The sequence below is a fragment of the Cynocephalus volans genome, chromosome 8 (assembly GCF_027409185.1).
Source record: "Cynocephalus volans isolate mCynVol1 chromosome 8, mCynVol1.pri, whole genome shotgun sequence".
In the NCBI taxonomy this organism is placed as follows: domain Eukaryota; kingdom Metazoa; phylum Chordata; class Mammalia; order Dermoptera; family Cynocephalidae; genus Cynocephalus; species Cynocephalus volans.
In genome coordinates, this window is record NC_084467.1 from 95,219,466 (window position 1) to 95,241,289 (window position 21,824).

Genomic DNA, 21,824 nt, shown 5'->3' on the forward strand with positions numbered 1-21,824 from the left:
ATTTGGTCTAGAAAGTCAGAGCTAAGATTTTAAGGGTGAAAGTTCTGACATAATGATTAAAAATAATGAACTATTTCCCCAGACACAGACAATCAAATCATTTTTTTAAAAGTATTTATAAGTGCTTACTGTACTTGCTACGGGAAAAAAGAAATTGATTGAAAATTATCACTAACACCTAAAGATTTCACTTTTAAAGGACACAGATGTGTGATTAATTAACTCTATTACAAGAAAATATAAAAATAAATGTTTCCTATCAAAATCCCAAAGATACTGTTTGCAGAAACAGAAAACTCTATCCTAAAATTCATATGGATCTCAAGGGACCCTGAATAGCCAAATTAATCTTGATAAAGAACAAAATTCGAGGTCTCACATTTCCTGATTTCAAAACTTATTATGAAGTTATAATGATCAAAACAGTGTGGCATTAGCATAAAAACAAACAGAGAGAGCAATGGAATTGCAGAGAGCTCAGAAATAAGCCCTCACATATATGGTCAAATAATTTTCAACAAGGATGCTAAGACCATTCAGCAGGGAAAGGTGCTGGGAAAACAGAATATCCACATATAAAAGAATAAAGTTGGACCTTTACCTTACACAATATACAAAGATTAACTCAAAATAGATCAAAGACCTAAACATAAGAGCTAAAACCATAAAACTCTTAGAAGAAAATAGGGCAAAAGCCTTATGACAGTGGATATAGCAATGTGTCTTGGATATGACACCAAAAGCATAGGCAACAAAAGAAAAGACTGATAAAATGAACTTCATCAACATTAAAAATTTTTGTGCATCAAGGACACCATCAACAGAGTGAAAAGGCAATCCACAGAAGAAAGTATTTACAAACCATATGTCGGATAAGGAATTGATATCTAGGATATAGATAAAGAACTGCTACAACTTAATAACAAAAAACAATCAACCTGATTCAAAATGGGTGAAGCACTGGAATAAACAATTCTCCAAAGAAGATATACAAATGTCCAATAAACACATGAAAAAGACTCTCAACATCATTAACCATTAGGGAAATGCAAATCAAAACCACCATGAGATACCACTTCACGTCCATTAGGACGGCTACTATAAACCACACACACATGCAACAAAATAACAAGTATTGACAAAGATGTGAAGTAACTGGAACCCGTGTGCCTTGTGAGGAGGAATATAAAATGGTGCAGCTGCTGGGGAAAATGGTATGCCGGTTCCTCAAAAAACTAAACACAAAATTACCATGTAATCCAGAAATTCCGCTACTTTGTACATAACCAAAAAAAGTCAAAGTAGGCACTCAAACGGATATTGTTACACCTATGTTTGTAGCAATATTATTCACCACAGCCAAAAGGGAGAAGCAACCCCAATGTTCATTGATGGATAAACGGATAAACAAAATGTGGGGAATATACATACAATAATATATTATATAGCCTTAAATGGATGGAAATCAAAAAAAAGTAAATTCTGACACATGCTACAGCATGGATGAAGCTTGCAGACATTATGCTAAGTGAAATCAGTCAGTCACAAAAGGACAAATATTGTATGATTCCACTTATATGAGGTACCCAGAGTGGTCAAATTCACAGAGACAGAAAATAGAATGGTGGTTACCAGGGACTGGGGGAAGAGGAAAATGGGGAATTCATGTTTAATGAGCACACAGTTTCGGTTTTGCAAGATGAAAACTGTTCTGAGGACGGTGACAATGGTCGCACAACACTGTGAATGTTCTTAATGTGACTGAACTGTACATTTTAAAATGCTTGGTAAATTTAATATTATGTATACCATACCACAATTTTTTTTTTAAGTGCTACACAGCTGTCCAGGCAATATGCTGTGGAATTTCAGGGAGGAAAGAATGATGGGAGATTACGGGATTTATTTTAGTTGGATCTTGAAGGAATTAGATAGGGAATAATGAGAAAAAAGCATTCTAGGCTCTGATTATGATCAAAGGCAGAATTATAAAAATATGTAGCAAATCGGACACCTCATAATACAGCAAAATATCGCAATTTAAATTACATGAGTAGTTATTAGCCGGATGAATTCAGCAAAATAATTTAAGTCCACTTCATTGAGGGCCTTAGATATGATCCTAAGGAATGCTGACTGAATCTCGAAAGCAACAAAAAATCTTGACACGATTGGGAAAGAGAGTGAGTTGAGAAATCCCCATTTTCGAACTGCAACTGCATGAAGAGATGATTAGAGGCTACCATGATTAAAAAGGTACCAGATGATGGTGTCCAGAAATGGGGAAGTGGCTGTATATGTGAAAAGAAAGAGACAGGCTCAAGATGTTTCACAGAAAGAAGCAATGAACTTGCTCCCAAAAAAGTGTCTTAAATCCGCTCGTCTCTATTTGCACTGCCCACGTGTTAATCCAGGCCTCCCTCTCTCTTGAAGCCACTTCAACAGCCTGATGAGTGGTCTGCCTACTTAAAGGTCTTGAAATGTAGATCAGACTGTGACACTCCCTGACAGGTACCTTTCACAAGCTTCCCAACCCAGCACTTGGCCCACGCAGCTGCACTGTGCAGTTTTCCTGCCCACCCCTCACACCTCAGAGCCCACCATGCTTTCTCTTGCTCTATCGCCAGCCGTTCCCACCTTTAAGCTTGTTGAACACACCTGGCTCTTGCTCAGCTCTGGGCTTTTCACTTGCTATAGCTTCTGCCTGCACTGCTCTCCCTCCAGGTCTTTGTGTGGCTGGCTTCTTCTTAGCTTTCAGGTCCCAGTTCAAATGACAAATGACTCAAAAGGACATTTTCTGACCATCTTATCTAAACTAGGTCTCCCCTTATTATCCTCTGTTACAGTACCCAGTTCACGAAACTAATCTCAATATGGCATTTTTAAACTCTCTTTTCACTGTCTCCTCAATCATGAGACCCTCTTGTTCACAGTTATAGTCCCAGCTCCAAGCAAAGTGTCTGGCACATAGTGGTCACCCAGTACATATATGTAAAATGAATGAATAAACAGGAATCAACAGCGAGTATGCATGGGGTGAGGGAGAGAAAAGAAAAAAATGCACTGCAATAGTTAGAATTGAGACTGCTGGAAAAAGAGGCCAAGTGTGATGAAGGTGAGATGGACAGGATGGCAGAAAGTCCCTTGGACAACAATCAGTCCAAGGTGCCACCAGATAGCCATGTGAATGCTGCAAAACAGAAGACGGAAAAAAACCTCAAACAACAGAAACTTGAAGGTAAACTATTTTTTCTTCAACAATAACTCCTAGAATGTCCCCCAATTTGGGGGTGAGGGGAAGCTGGATGGAAGGATAATTACATACCAAATTTTCTATAGATAGCTGAAACTGCTTAATTTCACGAAGGGTCTCATTATCTCTTTTCACTTCATTCACATATTGTGCCAAGTCCTAAAGAATAAAGAAAAGGGTACAAAAAGAAGGCACACTAAGATTAGAGAAGAGATGTGAACTGCTTTGAAAGAAAACACATCATTAATTCCATTGGTGATAAAAGTAACCACCACAACTTTTCAATGACAATAAAATGAATGCCCAGTCAATCAAAGCTGTAGCTCAAAGGCAATTAAAAAATGTCTGGAATACAGCTGGGAAGACTGAAGAGTTGTCATTAACCACACCCCTGAAAAGAGTAAGGATGTTGTTGCCTTAAAAAACAAAAACAAAATATGCTGCTATGCAGAGGAACAAAAGGAAACTAGGTCGGAAGAATGTAAATTCCAAGCACATTAACAACTGACCTTGAGAGAATTATATCTTCACACAGGTTGGAATAAGGGGAGTAACAAAGGATTAGCAGGGAAAAAAGTAACTAAAAGTTAGATGATGAATCTAGCAAGGCTGTTTTCTGCAGCCAGTTCATGTCATCTTAGTCCTGATAGCGTTCAGTCAAGAAAGCAAGTTCAATTTTTTCAGCACCACGTTCTAGCCAACTGAGCTAACTGGCCAGTGCATACCGGATCAATTTTAAAGAATTAATAAAGGAGAAACAAAGGAGAGGTGAGTAACTTCACAGCACAAAAATGAATTGAAGTGAACAAAAAATGCTGGCCATCTTTCTCCATGTGCCTTCACCTATTTTAAAATATCTTTTCTCATATTTGAGGAAACATTAGCTAATCTTTCCATACTGTAACTGGCTATTTTTGTTACATGTGCTCCAGATTTTCCTGTTTTCTGAGCTATTTTTCTTTTTTCTCTACCCTCTTAAATTCATCTGCAATGGTAGGAACAGAATTCTGAAAAAAGCAGTTCCTACTTTGTTCTAAAAGGAAGTCTGACCTTTCCTAGGATGTATCCATAAATGACTTCTTTGAAAACTGGAAACTTGGTAGGACTTTTTCTTATAATAATAAATAATTGTGTGATAGTTCCTGATAGTGGTACTAAAATCCACTGAACAGCAAAGCTGACACTGAAATTGGTGCAAGAACATAAGTAAGTATGCATTGCGCTGAGTAGGGTCACATTGCCATTTTGTTTCTAAAAACAAATATTTGCTTATGTTTAAGTTATGGCAAAATATTATTTCCTTTAAAGTCATTTTTATTTAGCCTAATGTGGAAATTGGGATTTTACATAGTCCCCAATATGTTCAAAACACCTGCCTTTATCTACTTGTAGTTCTTGATTTGCAGATTTACCTGGAAATAGAAACCCAAACTGAAATTAATTTGTATCGATGCACAGCATCCACAAGCATAACCCTGGCAGATATCCTCCTATGAGGAAAATAAGTCACACCAGTGTTCTGAAGTCACCAGATGACCTACCGCTTACACAAGCCAACAGTTTTTTAGTGGTAACCATAAAAAGAATATGAAATAAAACCATTATGTTAAATCATTCCTAGTGGTTATGAAAGTTGTCATAGCTGTACAAGTTATTTTAATACGCCTCTTGGTTTTATGTGTTTTTAATCTAACAATTAAATCCATACAAGGATATCTATTTCTGTAAGACATATCTAGCTCTCCCCACCAAAAACAAATATGTATTATAATATATTAGCATATCATATACATATTAGCAGAGTTTGAATTATATTGGTTTTAGGCAAGAAATAAAAATACAAATAAGTGACTGATATATTTGCCTCACCTTCATTGCATCAAGAGCCAGTTTCAGATTTGCCTTCTCGATAGGATCAGTGGTATGTTTGACCAGTTCCTATTTGGAATATACAGTTTAATACTACTTTTTCACAAAATTAAAACTAAGACATAAGAAAGAAAACATTTTAAAAAATAAATCAGTATTATCATTATTCTCTCCATAATGTGATAAACCTAATGTAACTAGGCTCTATTTTCATCAAAAATTTCAAACTGTAAGAAGACCAAGACCAACTAGACACAAAAAGAACATGAGATACACTTGGAAACGTTTTCCTTTCAAAGAGGAATCTGAATTCCATCCCTCACCATTTCCCTGACACTGCTTCCCAAATGTTACAAAAGATGCCCTCCCTAACTGCTAACTGAATTGATCACACTTGGTTTCTCTACAGCTTTTGGTTCTGATGACCATATCTCTCCTTTCATTTCAGGTACATCAGCATGTCCTGTTCATTGTTGTTATTGCTGCTGCTGCTGTTGTTTGTCTATCCTAAATTTCTGCCTATTCCTCATTCTTTCACAGTTTCTTTTTCTTTTTATCTGCAACTCAGAAAGCTATTGTCCCCTAGATTTTCACTCTAGTCCTCTTTTATTCTTATTTTACATATTTAAAAAGTTTATCACAACCACTGTCATGATGTCAACTATCACCTAATGGGCAATCACTCTCAAGAATATATGCTCAACCCAGAACTCATGCCCAAGTCCCAGACTCATACATCCAACTAAATAGTTCTACCCGGATATCTCATAGGCCTCTCACATCCAACACGCCCTAAACTTAATCCATCTTCACCCAGAACCCTATTTTTGTTCCTGTTTGTTTTACTAAATGATGACACTTCATCATTACATCAGTGTAATCTCTGATGCCAACACCTAAAAGGTGTCCCAGACCCTCCCCCTCCCTTCTCCCTCACTGAGTGCTGTTGATGTTATCTTTGATCCTGACCACCCCCCACCCCCCACCCCGGTACTAGTTAGTATCAGGTCCTTACCCTTTTCAAACATGTTATTATAATGGGCTTCTGATTGGTCTTTTGACTTGTAGACTTTCCTTATTATCATCTATTCACTCTATTGACATGAGTTAGGTTTCTAAAATGTAAGTTAGATCCTATCTCTACCCTACTTAAGACTTTTGCAATGCCCCACAAAAGCTTTGGGTTGTCACTCACACATGTTACTCAGACTCATGATCTGAATTCTGCAAACCTCTCTCAATTTCTCTCTCTTCACTTCCACCCAAACAACCCATAGTCCGGTAATACTAAATTAATTGCAATTCTCAAAATATGTTCTGATAGCTAATCCCATTAGAAATGTTACTTTCTCTCCTTAAAAAGCTCCTCCTCTCTGATCCACCTGCCAAACTCTTGCTCTTCCTTCAAACCCAACTCAACAATCACTTCTCTGGGAAGGCTTATATGACAAAGGCCTCTACTCAGGTCCCCAGCCTTCTTAGGCATAGTTATTCAGGCCTTCATTTCTGCCATCTTTGTACCTTCTGCGTACTTATCACATTGTGTTATATTTGGAAGCTTATATTTCATTTTTCCCTTGTAAATGGTGAGCTTTGTCAGTGTAGGGCCTGTCTTATATCATAACTGCCTGATACTGTGTTTGGCATAGGAAAGCCACTCAAAAATCTTTAATGATTTCAATACCAGTAGTGTTTCCTGTTCTAAACAGGACCTACAGACAGAAAATCTATTAAGTATAATAAATCTGTCAAAATACTATTCTTTTATTTCTATTTTTACTTTTACTTTATTAAATAAAAACAGTAAATCATTCTTAAAGTTTCTAAGCCCCATTGTAAAATATTCAATTTCATAAATTTGTTATTTGTATTTCAAAAGTTATTTCCCCACTAAAGTATAATAGTTAGGCAAAAAATTTCCAAATTTATAAGCACATTGTTCAACAAATTTCTAGACACAAGACAAAAGAATTTTACTCTATACTATTTTGAAATGGAAAAACATTTCCAGAATTTTTATTTATGTGTGGTACCCAAAATAAAACTTTTCCTATTTCAAAAGATATCATGGAATTAAACATACTCTTGAGATTTAAATTACAAAACAACTCAAGAGAAATTAGAGGAAAAAGTTCACTGAATTTCAAAAAAAGCATAGTTCTATTTTATACTTTTATAAATCTGTATAATACCAAAATAGATATTTCTTAAAAACTGCACCTTCTAAATTCTTCAATCAATATGTGACTACACCAAAGTTAGAAAATAAATTATCTTATTTTGGACATGTTTTCAATTCCATGATGCCTTGAAAACTGATTGCCTGAGTCTTCCTATTATTTTTTCATAAAATCCAATTTGATTAAGTTGCTTTGAGTTTAAGTTTCATAAATGTTTTAATGCATTTTTAAGGAATAATCAGGGCTTAAATTTTTCTGATTTCTCAGTAGAACAAAAATAGACATGACTAAGAATACAATATGTACAAAGCACAGCAGACTCAACATTATATTTCACATACAGGTAGTAGATTTTCTAAAAATGACATTTCACAAGCATCAGCAGAGATGATAGACTAATACAGTAAGACATTTCTTTGGAGCAGAACTAATGAGTCTCCTGGTATAGCTTTCAAATTAAATTTATAAGACTCTCTACCCTCATTAAAGGACTAACCATGGAAACCATAAGCTTTGTGGGTTATAACAAGAATCACTTCAAAATAAATGTAGTTTCATTATAATTTAGTATGTAGAAAGCAATACAGAATGTGACACAATTCTCTTTAGCTTACTGTTATAATGCAAAGGATCTAATGTGATTAATCTGCCGAAATTCAGGTGCATCACAATGCTGATATGCTAATAATAAACGATTACTGCTAACTATAGAAGACTTGGCTGAAGGAATATTCTCATTGGTTTTGCCTTGTTTTTTAATTTTTTTTAATCCAGTCATGTTTGAAGGACACAAAATGTGACTTTGTGGCAGATACAGAATCATCTTTGCTAAAAGGAAAAAAAATGTCCAGCTGTTCTGTTATTTCCCACTTAGCTATAATAATAATTAAAAATGTTAAGGGGACAGGGCCCAAAACAGGGAGTTTCTGCCACACAGTTGATGCTTCATTAATATTTGTTGATTTAATACATTAACAATATACAAATAAACAGTTTTAAGTTACATACCTGGAGGAGAAGGTGATACTTTAAAACACGCTGCATAGGAACCACAAGCAAATCTCGAAGAGTGAATTTCCCATTATTTGCTCTTTTGGAACATTCCTAATGAAACGTTTTTTAAAAACTTTTTAAAAACTTTGTTAGTTTTCTCAAGGAGAGTTATAAACATTAAAAGATGAAAAGAGGCCATAGGCAGAACTGTTATTATACGATAAATATTCTACTGTTTTCCTTAACAAACCTTCTCTCTAAATAATAAAGTGTCTTCAGTCAAAACGCAAACAAATCTTGTAGAATATCAACTCCAAATATGAATCAAATAGAACTATTTTATGTATAAAAATTATTTTCTCTGGTGCAAAATCACAGGAAGACCCTAGGTCTTCCTCAGCTTATCCTTATAGCTGTACCTTCTGCCAATCTCCCCCAGTGGGTTTATGGGCCAGGCATCAAGAACACATTTCTACTCATCAAACCTGCCATAAGCCATCTCACCCTCATGCCTTGGTCTATTCAGTTCTTTCCAACTACCATGTGCTCTGTCCAGCCTCCAGGAAAATTCATCATTTTAAGTTTAAGAAGGTCCAGGCCTTTAGTAATGATTCCAATCAAAACTGAGTGCTTGCTTGCTCTCTCTCTTTCTCTCTCTGCAAACTTTTAATTATTGTTGTATATAACGTTTTCCCCAACATACTATGTCCTTTATGCCTCTAAGAATCTAGTATTTGCTTAATAAATATTTATTGAACAGAATGAAACAGAATGTTTGCTAAAGTCTCAACCTACTACTAGATTCAAAGTTTTTAAAAGCCTCAGATTTTATTTTTTTTGAATCTCGCAAACTTCTTTCTTAAAAGTTTAATTAAAAATAGTATTGACTTGTTCACTCTTTTGACAGTAACTATAACTTTGAGGAAAATATTTTAAATTTGAAGTGTCAAAGCATGAGTTTAAAGCCAAGGTTTGGCAATCCTTGGCTGTAAGACTTTGAGCAAGTCACTTTTCTGATTTTACCATTTCTCACATGTCTGTGGTGTCATTAAAAACAATAAAATGCCATAAAATCATTTTTATAAGTGAGCAACTTCAGAAGTCCAAAATCCTCACCCAACTGCACATTCCAGAACACGAACTTTTCCAGTTCATAGAGGAAATTGTGCTTAAGAAACTACTCTTTTTCTTAACAACTTTGTTTCCCTTTTGCCTACACTTAGCTTTTCCAGCACATCGAAAGATATTATTATCAGGAGGTATAAAGCAAACACCATTAACTCAAATGACCATAGTGTCTAAATGAGCACGTTTGACTACAGATCATAAGCAAAATATAATGGGGACACATCCTGACATTTTAGCTTGTGTCTTTTCAATTACTGAGGTTCCTTAGAAGGATAATATTTTCAACTGACTTCTTGCTTCTACAGATTGTAGAGAGTTCTGGATCATCTCAACAGGAGGTTAAACTGTTAATATTACTGTAATGAGTGGGTCTTCTCTCCCCAGCTGCATTTTAAGCTGCTTGGAATTGAGGTTATAACTTATACTTCTATGTTATGCCATCTCAAGATACTCTTAGGAACATAAATGTTATACATTTATGAGTCACTATGTTATGGAAGTTAGTTATAGGCTCAAAAAGTAGAGAAACCAACATTTTTGACATTGGCTACAAATGGGGGTTGGAGAATGAGGTGTAAAACGCTTATTAGAATTGAAAGTAAATAAAGGTAGAAATAATTCTTCCAAAACACCCATTTGCTTAGCTTAAATTCAATTATAATTGAAAGGAAAAGAAAATGTGGTAGAATGAGCCAGGCTGACAGGGCATGATAAAGGGACTCTATCACCCTTCATCCCATGTTATCTCTGTTCCAAGGTAGAGAAGAAAAAGACAAAAAATCAAAAGAACAAAAATAACCACAAAACAGAAGACACGAAGAAGGCAGAGAGACACCAAGAATAAGGCAGCTTTTCCTCCATCATGCTGGGACTTGCAGCAGGCAGTTCCAACAGAGTATTTGTTAAAGTGTTACAGGAGATATCTGATTAAATACTTCCAAATCAGGCCTGTGGTCAGAAGTTGGGCTTTTAAACTGAGGGAAGACAGCCAGCAGCACCTCACACTGAGCCTTTCAAACTCAGCCTGACGTCCTCTCTTTCCCTAAGACCCATAGTGACTGCAGAACTATGTAGAGTCCCAGAGTCCCAGATTATGGTCCATTGGGCAGAATTTTGACATTAACACTGAAAGAAGGAAGAGTGACATTCAGACAAGGCTGGGAATATAATGAAGGTTTGATTGACAACCTGCTTGAACCGTAATTTTATATCTTTATTCTTTAAAAAATAAAAAAAAAGATTGAATGGTTGGTCTAATAGGAACTAGTTGTATGAGTTGTGACGTTTTATTTTACCATGATATTTTAATTTGAGTCGAGATCACTTATAGCTCTACATTTATGAGGCTCTATTCGCCAAGGAGGAGCAGAAACCCTTTGCACTAACAAAGTTGTAAGGATGTTATTTAATGGTAATTCAAACTGTGTCCAGCCTTAAGGTCAACAACATCAAGGAATACTAAGAGGTTAAAAAAAAAATCTATCATATTGATTTAGTACAGTTACTTGGTGACTCGCCAATGTGCAAACTTTCTAAGCACTATTTTCTCTTTGTGGGAGTTATGAAATCACGCCAAATATGCCATAACAATGAAGAAGATTCTGATGTGAAAATCATCTGCCTCTTGTTCCCCTGTTCATCACCTGACCTCACTGCTAAACTGAACAAAGAGTAGGAAAGGTAACATTAAAGAGGCAAATGAGCCCACATAATCATGTAAAAGTAGACCATATATCTCCACCTGAAATTTAAGAAAACCTAAACATGAATAATATATTAAAATAGTTCATATAACATAATCATTTTTCAAAAGTTCTTTGAAAACATAAACTCTTTTGGGGGGAGGGCAGGGGATGATTAAAAAAAAAAAACACAAGTTTCCAGACTTATTTTCTACTGTGACCATGTGCTCAGTTTGCCCTGGCCTACTTGTCATTTCTCAAACTTTCCTGACCCTTCTGGTCAAGACTTGCCAGTTCTGGAAAGCTCTCCATGGAATCTCATCTATCAAAGCTCAGCTCATTCTTCGGTGACCTAACTCAAATGCTGCCTTTTCTTATAAATCTTCCACCATCTACCCACACCAAAGCGATTCCTATGATAGAGACCTGTCATACAGTGCTTATCACATACTGCTTAATCTTATATCAGCATTTGTCTTCTCTTCCTTTTTGTGAGTGTTATTCATTACATTTTCGTACATCTGCCCCATCTTATATTTTTAATAAACATTTTAAATCTACATATGCATTATCTAGCATATATCTTGTCCTGCACCTCTTACTACTCAGGTGACCCTGGGCAAATTAGGCATAATCTCTTGGAACCTCAGCATTCCCATCAATAAAATGTGAAAATTAATTGCGTATCTCACAGTCAGGAGTACCTAATGAGATAATGTATGTAAAATACAGGGCCATAAATGTTAGATTTTCCTGCTATTATTCAACAATATTATTTTATAGAGCCGTCTATTAAAATATTTTATAAAACTGATGAAATTATATTTAGAATACCTGAGAAAAGGTACTGTTGCATTGATCACAAAGAGGAATATGTTGCTTTTAGGTTTACTTTATGTCATAAATAAACAGAAAATAAACAAGCACCTCTAATTTGAGTTTGACATCTTCTTTTGTCTTAGAGATGTAGTCTAAACTAGAGATGGCCGACTCCACCCCACTGCAGTACTGCCCATAAATAACCAACCTAAAAGGGAAAATGAGAGAGGAAAAAGTCTGTAAGACAAAAAGCAAGAATGAAGTAGAGGCAGAACTTTCATTTCTCTAAAACCACAGTTTGGGATAATAAAAGCAACAGTAGAAATTATTTTTAATACATACCATGCATACAGACACAGAATGAGGATTACTCATGTTTACAGTAATAAAAATGACTAATTTTTGGTTCCCAATTTGAATGGGCTCAATTCGTGTATATTTTTATAGCAAGTAGATTTTACAAACTGGCTTAATGACTGCTACTTTTGAGTGCATATGTATGCATTTCAGAAACAAAATTAAAAACTGTTGTTTAAGTTCCTATTAGAGGTAAACTTTTTACTGTTTACTTGCACTCAGAAACAGTTTTATTTTCTACTATGATTTTATTGTAGTCACTACTTACATCTCCATTCATTAACAAACCTCCCAGTCCTTACTACTTCTTAGTTATAGAACATACATCATCTGAAAAGTGGGAAGGAGAGGCCTGAACTGTGCTGGGTAGAGGATAACTCATACTGCAGGGAGCCTGAGCCTGCTTCAGCAAGGATATCTCTGCAGTAATGCAGATATTTCATGAAAGGCTGGTTTGTGTACTGTTTCAACTCTCCACTGGAAAGACTACTAATAAGACGTTAAGGTTTATCTAAGAGTTGATGCAAGGCAATTCATTAGCCACTTCTTAGTAACAGGAACTACATTGCTTAATTTAAAAAGAGAAAGATGGACATTTTAAGCAGAATTTCTTGATACTCCAATTTATATGACTTGCTCAGGAGATTTTTTTTTCCAGACTTAGAAAGGAAAAGTGACGTTGACTGTGAATCTAATATTCCAGAATAGAGAATCATAAAATATTAGAGTTGGAAGAAGCATCAGGCACCAGCTAATCTACCCCCAACATTTACAGATAGGGAAAGAGTCTTGGAGAGTTAAAATGACTTAAGATTATATTACTCACTAATGATGAGACCTATGACAGAACTTCAGCCTTTTAAACTGCAATGTTGAAGTCTCAGCACTGTACTAGGTCCTTTTGTTCCCCCTGCCCTTTCTTTTTTAATACGCATATAGAGCTCAAACTACTACCCTGAGATTAACTGTTCCGTGTTCTAATTACTGCTCACGTAGTATGGTAACGAACAGTTGTAATAGCTATCGATTAGCCATTTTAATACTAACCCTCACTATAATTACAAACTAGCACCCACAATATTTTAAATTCCAAAGTTACCTTTCCTTGTAGTTAATAAAAACTTGATACAAATTCTGGTCATTTTTATTTACAATGGAATCGTGAATCTCTTGCATTAAGTTCCAATGAACTTTTACAAGTTCCTAAGAAAAGAAAACAGTGTGAAAGGAAAGTAGGAATCAAAACCAAAAAATACACACCAATCCCAGAATCCCTATTATTGTTAAACTTGCCAACGAGAATGTACTGAATGTTCTCAATATATAAAGCTGCTACCATCAATAAAGAGAGGAGGAAAAGGAGGGGGAGAGGACAGAAGAGGAGAGGGGAGGGAGAGAGAGGGGGAGGGATGGGGAGAGGAGGGAGTGAGAGAGGGGGGAGGGAGAGAGGGGTAGAGGGGGGAAAGGGGGGGAGAGGGGGGGAGAGAGGGGGGAGGAATAGAAGGGGGAGGGAGAGTGGGGGGAGAGAGAGGGGAGGGAAGGAAAGAGGGGGGAGGAAGAGTGGGGGGAGGGAGAGAGGAGGGAGGGAGAGGGGGGAGAGAAGGGCCACGTGCATTGGAAACAGTAATTTCAGATCTGACTTGAAATGTCAGTGGGGAAGGAAAAATTATATCACCAGTTATTAAAGGATCATTTATTCCTTGTGTAAAAACATGTACAGCTCATTTTCATTTTATAATCACTGTAAATTTTTAAATAAAACTATCAAAGTGCTTAATGTTTTATTGACAGGATAAAGTAATGACTTATGTCCTTGGAACACAGAAACGTAGATTTGTACTTTGGTCTATTAGTGGTGTCCTGGTGCTAAGCTAACAATAATCAGATTAAATTACTTGAAACCAGATGACTAATGGCATAAATAAGGAGCCAATAAATTGTGCTAGACAGTTTACTAGAGCAACTCAAAAGTCAGAATTTCACATTTTTCCTAACAAGCAAGTCATTTTCAGTTGTGCAGTGAAAACACGTCATAGCCAGGAAATGAGGAAATTTGAATAAAGACACCAGTTCTCCCATTATCTCTTCCTGTGTCCCTTAGAGCACACAATGAGTCCACAGCATGCTCGTTCTTCCATAGGGTGGAAATTAAAAACAAATATGTTGGCCCTGTCATTTTGTTGAGGAGCACAGAAAAGCAATAAGAATAAGGACTGTCAGATGGGTTCTAAGTTACAACAACCACACTTAAGTGGTTCAAGATTCCCATCTTCCTAGAATGTGCAGTTTGTTTCATGCTAAACCTTCATTTGATATTGTGAGCAATGAGAATGTCTTCATTTGTCCAAAATCAGGGATAAGGACAACATGGCATGGCTTTACCCACTGGTGCTCATCAACACAGAACACAACAGAATCAAAATATCAGGAACTTTTCAGGTGATTCACACAAGCCTGTACATAAGAGCTCATACATATCTTCTGTGGGTGTGTAAACCACAGCCAGTTCTAGAGGTCTAAGAACATCAATCTCACTAGCGTTACCTCACGTGGTGCAGCATTTAGCTTGTTCCTTTATTTCTAGACAAATAGCTTTAGGATTATAAGATTATGGTAAGGTGTCCTGAAACTCAAAAATTAACATAAATGTGAAGAAAATTTCGTGTTTTACCATTAAAATAGTCTGTTAAACCATAAAGAAGGTGGTTACAATTGGAAGCAGAAAGCATCAAATAGCAGAGGCTAAGGAGGTGGAAGACGGAAGGACATAGAGGAAACGGATGTGGTCAGGACAGTCTGTAAGATGAGATCCGAGGGGCTGGAGCAGCAACAGAGCAGGGAAGCTGGGGCGGAAGGGGACCCCAGAAGATAAACAGACAGTAGCACCAAGGATCATTTCATTGAGACTACCTCTTCGTGACAAACAGTTAAGGGTAATACGTGAATCTCCCTTATCCATTTGTGTTCTGAAAGCATTTTGACTGGCTTTTGGTTGAAGGTGTGACATCTCAGTTATTTCAAGAACTTAAAGATATAAGAACTTGGGAAGCTAAAAATAGGGTGAAAATTCTTAAAGACCACAGAAGAGTGTTAAAATAGGGATCTGGAACCCACTAAGAAAATGATGATTTTATAGAAGTATACCACAAATTTAGCTAGCATATGTTTACTTACAGGAATGTTGATGAATACTGAATCAAATTCTGCTGCTGTCAGGAATCTTTTTAGTGGTGCCATGAAATACTACCAGGAGAGAAGAGAGAAGTAACAATTAAGCATGACTTGTCCTAAACTATACAATAGTTTTTCATCAAACAACCAATATTTTTTGAAAGTCAATTGGTTATCAGCATTATGAATACCAAAAATAATAGAAACTTTTTATATCAAAGATTTCAAGAACAGAGATATAAAGACATAATACAAGTTAATATATTTAAAGTATAAAATGAAATATTTAGACAATAAATGATTCTGAAAGTAAGAAAGAAGAGAATACCACCAGCTGAGACAGCAAATAATGACTACATTTTGGAGACATATTGGAGGACTTATATAAAACATCCCCCAAATGTTTTGCGGAGATCACAGATCCCTGAGATCAATAATCTTTTCACACAATTTATAGATCATTCACTTTCATTCCTTGAGAATTTGGGTTCTGGCCTACCATATCTCCTTCATTCTTGGCAATCTCAGCATCTATGCAGATGATCCTTCCAATAGGCTGGCCTCTCGGTTCTTTTACCTCCAATAAATTATTCCTGTGCTCTACCCTAGCTCATCTCCCAAATCTCGTGGTCATACTGCAAGTCCTTGTCATTGTCAACAACTGCCTATGCCCCACAGAACTCAACCGTAATGGGTCTGCCAATCCCCTGACCATCCACATCCCTCATGTCCTTCCTTCCTTCCTTCCTTACCCGGTTTACACTTCATCAGCCATCATCAGAATCATTTCCCTGCATATACCCTCCCATTGTACTTTTCTAGAAAAACAAAAACACTGGTTTAAATCTAGCTTGCCACATATTTTGTGCCTGTAGCTGAGAAGTTGACATGGATTATATCAATAATCTAATTTCTAATATGACCATAAAACTCAACGGGGCCTGCCATGCTACATAATCCTACTACCTTTCCCTAGTCAATTTACTCTTCTACTCTCCTAAACAACTTTTCCACACTTTTATCTCTTTTCCTTGACTTTCAAAACTTCCTCCTGGTTCTCATTTTCCTAACCTCTAAATGTGGAGTCACCAGAGGTCGCCTCAGACCTCTTCCCCAACAACATGTATTCCCTGGAGTGACTTCATTTTAGTCCCATGGCCTTAAGTGTCATCATACAATAATGGTCCAATCTATATGTCAATCAACCTTTCCCATTAATGCCAGACTCACATCAAACACCCTCCTAAATGTATCTTCTTGGAAGTGTAATAGGTATCACGAATTTAATACATCCCAACAGACTCATGATTCCCAAGCCTGTCCCTCACCATCTCAGTGACCACCTTCACCATTCACGCCATTGCTCATGCCAAAACCTTGCGGTCATTCTCGATTCCTCTCTCCCTCCCTCTCTCTCTCTCTCTCTCTCTCTCTTTCTCATCCTTTACCTAATCCACTATCAAATCCAGTTGACTCTATTTTTAACATTTATTCAGAATCTGACCACCCCCTATCACCTTCACCAATACCTTCACCAATCTCTGTCATCTTAATTACTACAATATCTTTCTAATTTTTCTCCAAGTTTCCACCCTTGCCTCACAAGAGAGCTAGAATGAGACATTAAAGATTTACATCATATTATGTCACTTCTGCTCAAAATGCTCTAGCTCCCCAATGTCCCCACATGACCCAGTAGCTCACCAGGTCTCTGACCTCCTCACGCATTCCCCTTCACTCATTCTGTTCCAGCCACACTGGATAATTCCTTTCCCTCAGCAATTATCTTCACTAGGATATTTGCATGACTTGCACCCTCAATTTACTCAGCTATCTGCTTAAACATGATCTAAGCACAGAAACCTTCTGATACCACTCAATATAAAATACCACCAGCCTTCCTCCATCACTCTCTATCCCTTTCCTTGCTTTATTCTTCTTCAGAGAAAATATCACCACCTGGCATACTTATTTGCTTACATTTTAAACCCTCCCATGAAAAAGAAAGTGCCATGAGAACCCCAGAGTTTAGTTGTGTTTACTGCTATATCCTCGTCCCTAAAACAGTGCCATTCAGGTACTAAGAAATCAATAAATAGTTATGGAATTAAGAAATCTGCTTTGAGATCTTTAACTACAAAGTTCTACTGAAAATCAGAATACACACATACAAACAAATTCAGCAAAAACAGTGAGTCTGATATGTTAACTATATATGGCAACATTTGGGCATCAAGAATAGTACTTACTTTTTCTATTGACTCCAAAGTTTCTGTATATTTTTCTTCTGTCTGCCTAATTTCTGCTAGGCAACAAGTTCGTATGTCATTTTCTGGACATTTCTGTAGTTAGAATTATAAAAATAAAATTATTTAATCAAATTCGTATTTTGATCTATCTGTTAGTAGATAAAAAGAGATCAAAATAATTGCTGTTTTTCTTAAGCTTTCCATTCTAATAAAGCACATAACTGAAAAACATATTGATTTATGAAGTATCTTTGCTATTTTTTTAAGTTTAAAAAACATAAATAAAGAAGTTTTAGGTGATTAAAAATAAGCTTCTGAATATAGACACTCTCCTTAAAATAAAACATTTCTTTTATTAAAAATATTAATGGATCTGGACACAACACAAATGGTGTAAGACAGTTTCCTTAATATACAGCATACTTCACAAGTGCTATAGAAATAACTGTAAAAATAATAAAAGGATATTTAGTAAGTAAAAACCTTCAAATATTTTTCAGAAATTAACATCTCAGCATTTGGCTCTCAATAGTACGTGTTTAAGATTAGAGATGGTAAAGCACAGTGCTAAGATCAAAGATTCTGTGATACCGTGGAACTGGGTTCAAGTACCAGTTTTGCTGTTATTAACTTTATAAAAATGAACAAGTTGCTAAATTTCTCTGACTCAGTTTTCTCATCTGTAAAATAGAGAGAATCACACTACCAACCCCAAGGAGCTGTAAATGAAACAAACTACGTAAAGCACTTAGCACCTTGCTGGATACACAAGTAGGGCCCTATACATCTAGATTAGTATTACTGTTAATCTTGTTCCATATGTTTATGCGCTGTTAGATGAGTGAAGATTATCCTTAGGGGAGGCACTGGAGAATCTGCTGGCACCAAAAGCAGTTGACAATTATAGGAGGTGCAGATGATATTCTGTCACCTGAAAATGTTCTCACAGATGGCCTGTCAGCAAATGCAGTGGGTTACAGCACATATTCATTCTTTACGTTTACCAAACATTGTCCAGGTAACTTGCTTCCATCCCACAGAAGCTACTGCTCCCCCTCTGTGGCACTCGACAACCCACCAGCCTTTTATTAAAGGGATGAGCACAAGGAGAACTAAACAAATGCATCAAAGTACTGAAAAACCCTAAATCACCATCCAGCTGATGAAGAAAGTCTTTAGTTTAAAAGAAGACTATATTAATAAACAATAACAAGCAACTGACTTTTTTTGATTCAAATTACAGATGAGAAAATAATTCAAAGTAATTCTTTCTGAATGTTCTAGATATATTAACAGCAGATAGAGTGTTGAGGACTCATAACAGCTATGACGATATCCGAAACTAAGTTTATGAAATAGTAAAAAAGCTAGGAGACATACAATGAAACTAAGGAAAGAAGTACTCATATCATGAAGAAATATTCTTTAACATATATTTTATCTTACATCAAATTTAAAGGATAAAATGTACCTACTTTGTAAGAAAAGATTTACTTTTGTAACAGTATAAATTCATGATTCCCAGAAACTATATTCAATTGCCACTCTGCCATTATTGAACTGAGTGGCATGTCATTTATCCCTCAGACTTGGGTTCCTTACTAGTAAAATGAAAGGACTGGACCAGAGACTCCCCATGGTGTTTTGAACTGTAAAATGCCATGCTTATGTCTCCAAATGCAATAATCAGTCATAGTTACGTGGTTATAAGCAAGCAAAGCTCAAACAAAAAACTACTCTGGCAGAGGTTACATACATAATTACATTAATTAGTCTTTCAAGAAATCACTTTTAATAAAATACTCAGAATAACTTAAAAAAACAAGTAGGAGTCCTACGGGTTGATGTGCTTCTTCTGCTTTCATCAAGTCCTCATAGACTTCTCCACCTTCATCTTCCCCATAAACACAGTCATAGAGATCTTCTTCATCATCCACACGGGTTTCACTAAACATAGGACACAATATAAAGGTCATTTCCTATCATGCAGTAAATGCAGTAGCTACAAATAGCCTATTGGATTTTAGTAGAAAATCTAAAGAGGAAATAAAATGGAATGGTGAAAAGAGTCAAAAGGCCTGCATTACAGCCACATACCTCCTAATAAGAACTATGACAAACAACAACAGAATCCAACAGCAAAGGCAGTGGTAGCTGATGTGAACTGAGTACTTATTGTGCATGAGCACACAAATCATCGTTCTGCATATATTACCTCAGTTAATTCACCTAGCATTAATTGTCTTATCAAGTATACATGTTATTTGATACATTAAAGAGATGAGGAATTTGAGAGACCAAAGAGTGATTTGACTTGACACAGCTTGTAGTCAATGGTAGACAAAAGATTTAAAACCAAGTGTGTCTTACAGTCTGAGCGTGTTAACCACTCTGAAATATTTTTCATAATTCAAGGCCTCAGTTTCATCATCTGTATTAAAGGGTATAATATGGAAAGGACAGGAGAGTTAAGGAGCTTCTAATATGTTTTAAATAGTCTTTTAAATGCATCAGTTACTACAGGATTATAATTAATAGCTAATCCAGTGGTTTTCAGAACAGGCTCCCTCAAGACCACTCAGAGGGAACCCAAGGTCCTCCTTCAACCAGACTCTGCTTTTATTGGTCTTATTAGTTTACATTTTGTTTAAAGAAAGGGCCCCAAGGCCACAAAATGAAGGGCCACAAAAAATGATCACATCGTATAATGCTGAATATACTAATTATCCTGATTTGAGCATCACATATTGCACACATGTATTGATATTCAACTCTGTACTGCACAGATATGTACAATCAACTTTGTTTCAATATAATTAACATATATACATGTGGAAAAAAATAAAATATTCTGCTGGTTCCCCGGCAGTTGAACATAATCCTTGTTTTAAGGCTTCCTTGAGCACTTAGTGACCGATGGGTGCGTCTTCCCCAAGCCCCTCATAGGAGACTGTCAAGCCTGTCAGTCGAGGTAGAAACTGCTTGTCCCACCCATTGCATGTTCTGTTACTACTCCTTAAGTTTTTTCTTTCGGTTTAAGACTTCTATAAATGTCTTCTGTTAACTAAGTGTCCCAAGAAATTGAGATTACCCAATTTAGGTATGTTGGAAAGAGGCATTAATATCTCTGAGAAAGAAATTCCACTCCTTCCTTCACTACTGCCAGCCCTTAGCATCTCTCCTGGGCCTGTGCAGATAGAACATTATAAACTGATACGTACAAAAACAAAAACACTGTAACGGTAAATGTCATTTGGCACTTTGGCACATTTTTTAAGGTAGGTACAATCACGGGGCTGTTTTATGTTTGTTATGAAGGATTATCTGGAGGTATCTGACAGGAATGAAGTGTCAAACATCCAGAGAAAAAGGATTTGTGTTAAGGGAGAGAGATCTGATGGTAACAGAAGTTTCAAGGAACTCTGATCTAAGAAAAATTCATTCCAGAGCTACTTGTCCACCACTCACCCATCCATCCATCCAACAGACATTTACTAGGAACCTACTGAGTTCCAGGCTTTTCAGCGCTAAGACTGTATAGAAGACAGGAACTGTCCCTTAGTCTAGTGTGGAGAACGGCATAGAGCAAGAAAAGAGATGAGTGCAAAATACAGGGACAGAGAAAAGATGAAGAATAACTAAGAAAGTCAGGGAAGGCTTCACTACATCTGAGCTGGACCTTGGATATATTTATCAATTTATTTAATAGGTATTTGCTGTAAAAATACATTCCAAGAGATTTGGCTGCAGACTAGGCATGTCATGGAACTTAAAGCCTAGCAGGGGTGACACACACCAAATGAGAAGAAGGGAGGAGCATTCCAGACAAAGGACACCAACAGGTGCAAAGGGAGAGAGGCGTGAAGAGCAGGCTGATGTGAGCACCAGGGCCCCATTCACTGTGGCCAGGTAAGTGGGGCAGACCGCAGGAGGGAAGAGTTGAAAACAACCTATAAAGGGCCATGCACTCTGCGATCTCAATTTAACCCTGGGCATCTGGGAGCCAACAGGGACTTCACACGGGCATAGTCTGGAGGGGGCAAGAAGACAGGCAGGGAGATCAGTAAGGCAAGAAGTAAAATACAAAGGCGAGAGATATTGAGAGCCATAACTCGGGTAAAGG

At 36.6% G+C, this 21,824-nt stretch overlaps 1 protein-coding gene across 1 annotated transcript in view; it reads right to left on the reverse strand.

Annotated features, from left to right (window-relative positions):
• VAV3 (vav guanine nucleotide exchange factor 3) overlaps window positions 1-21,824 on the reverse strand; it is a 350,390-nt gene that overhangs the window by 170,375 nt on the left and 158,191 nt on the right. The window contains exons 5-12 of the mRNA XM_063105113.1: window positions 19,540-19,648; window positions 17,702-17,794; window positions 15,456-15,524; window positions 13,381-13,484; window positions 12,033-12,132; window positions 8,311-8,406; window positions 5,123-5,191; window positions 3,326-3,412 (exon numbers count right to left, since the gene is read on the reverse strand). Of these exons, the coding sequence (XP_062961183.1) occupies window positions 3,326-3,412; window positions 5,123-5,191; window positions 8,311-8,406; window positions 12,033-12,132; window positions 13,381-13,484; window positions 15,456-15,524; window positions 17,702-17,794; window positions 19,540-19,648 (727 nt within the window). The remainder of the gene's footprint in view (window positions 1-3,325; window positions 3,413-5,122; window positions 5,192-8,310; window positions 8,407-12,032; window positions 12,133-13,380; window positions 13,485-15,455; window positions 15,525-17,701; window positions 17,795-19,539; window positions 19,649-21,824) is intronic.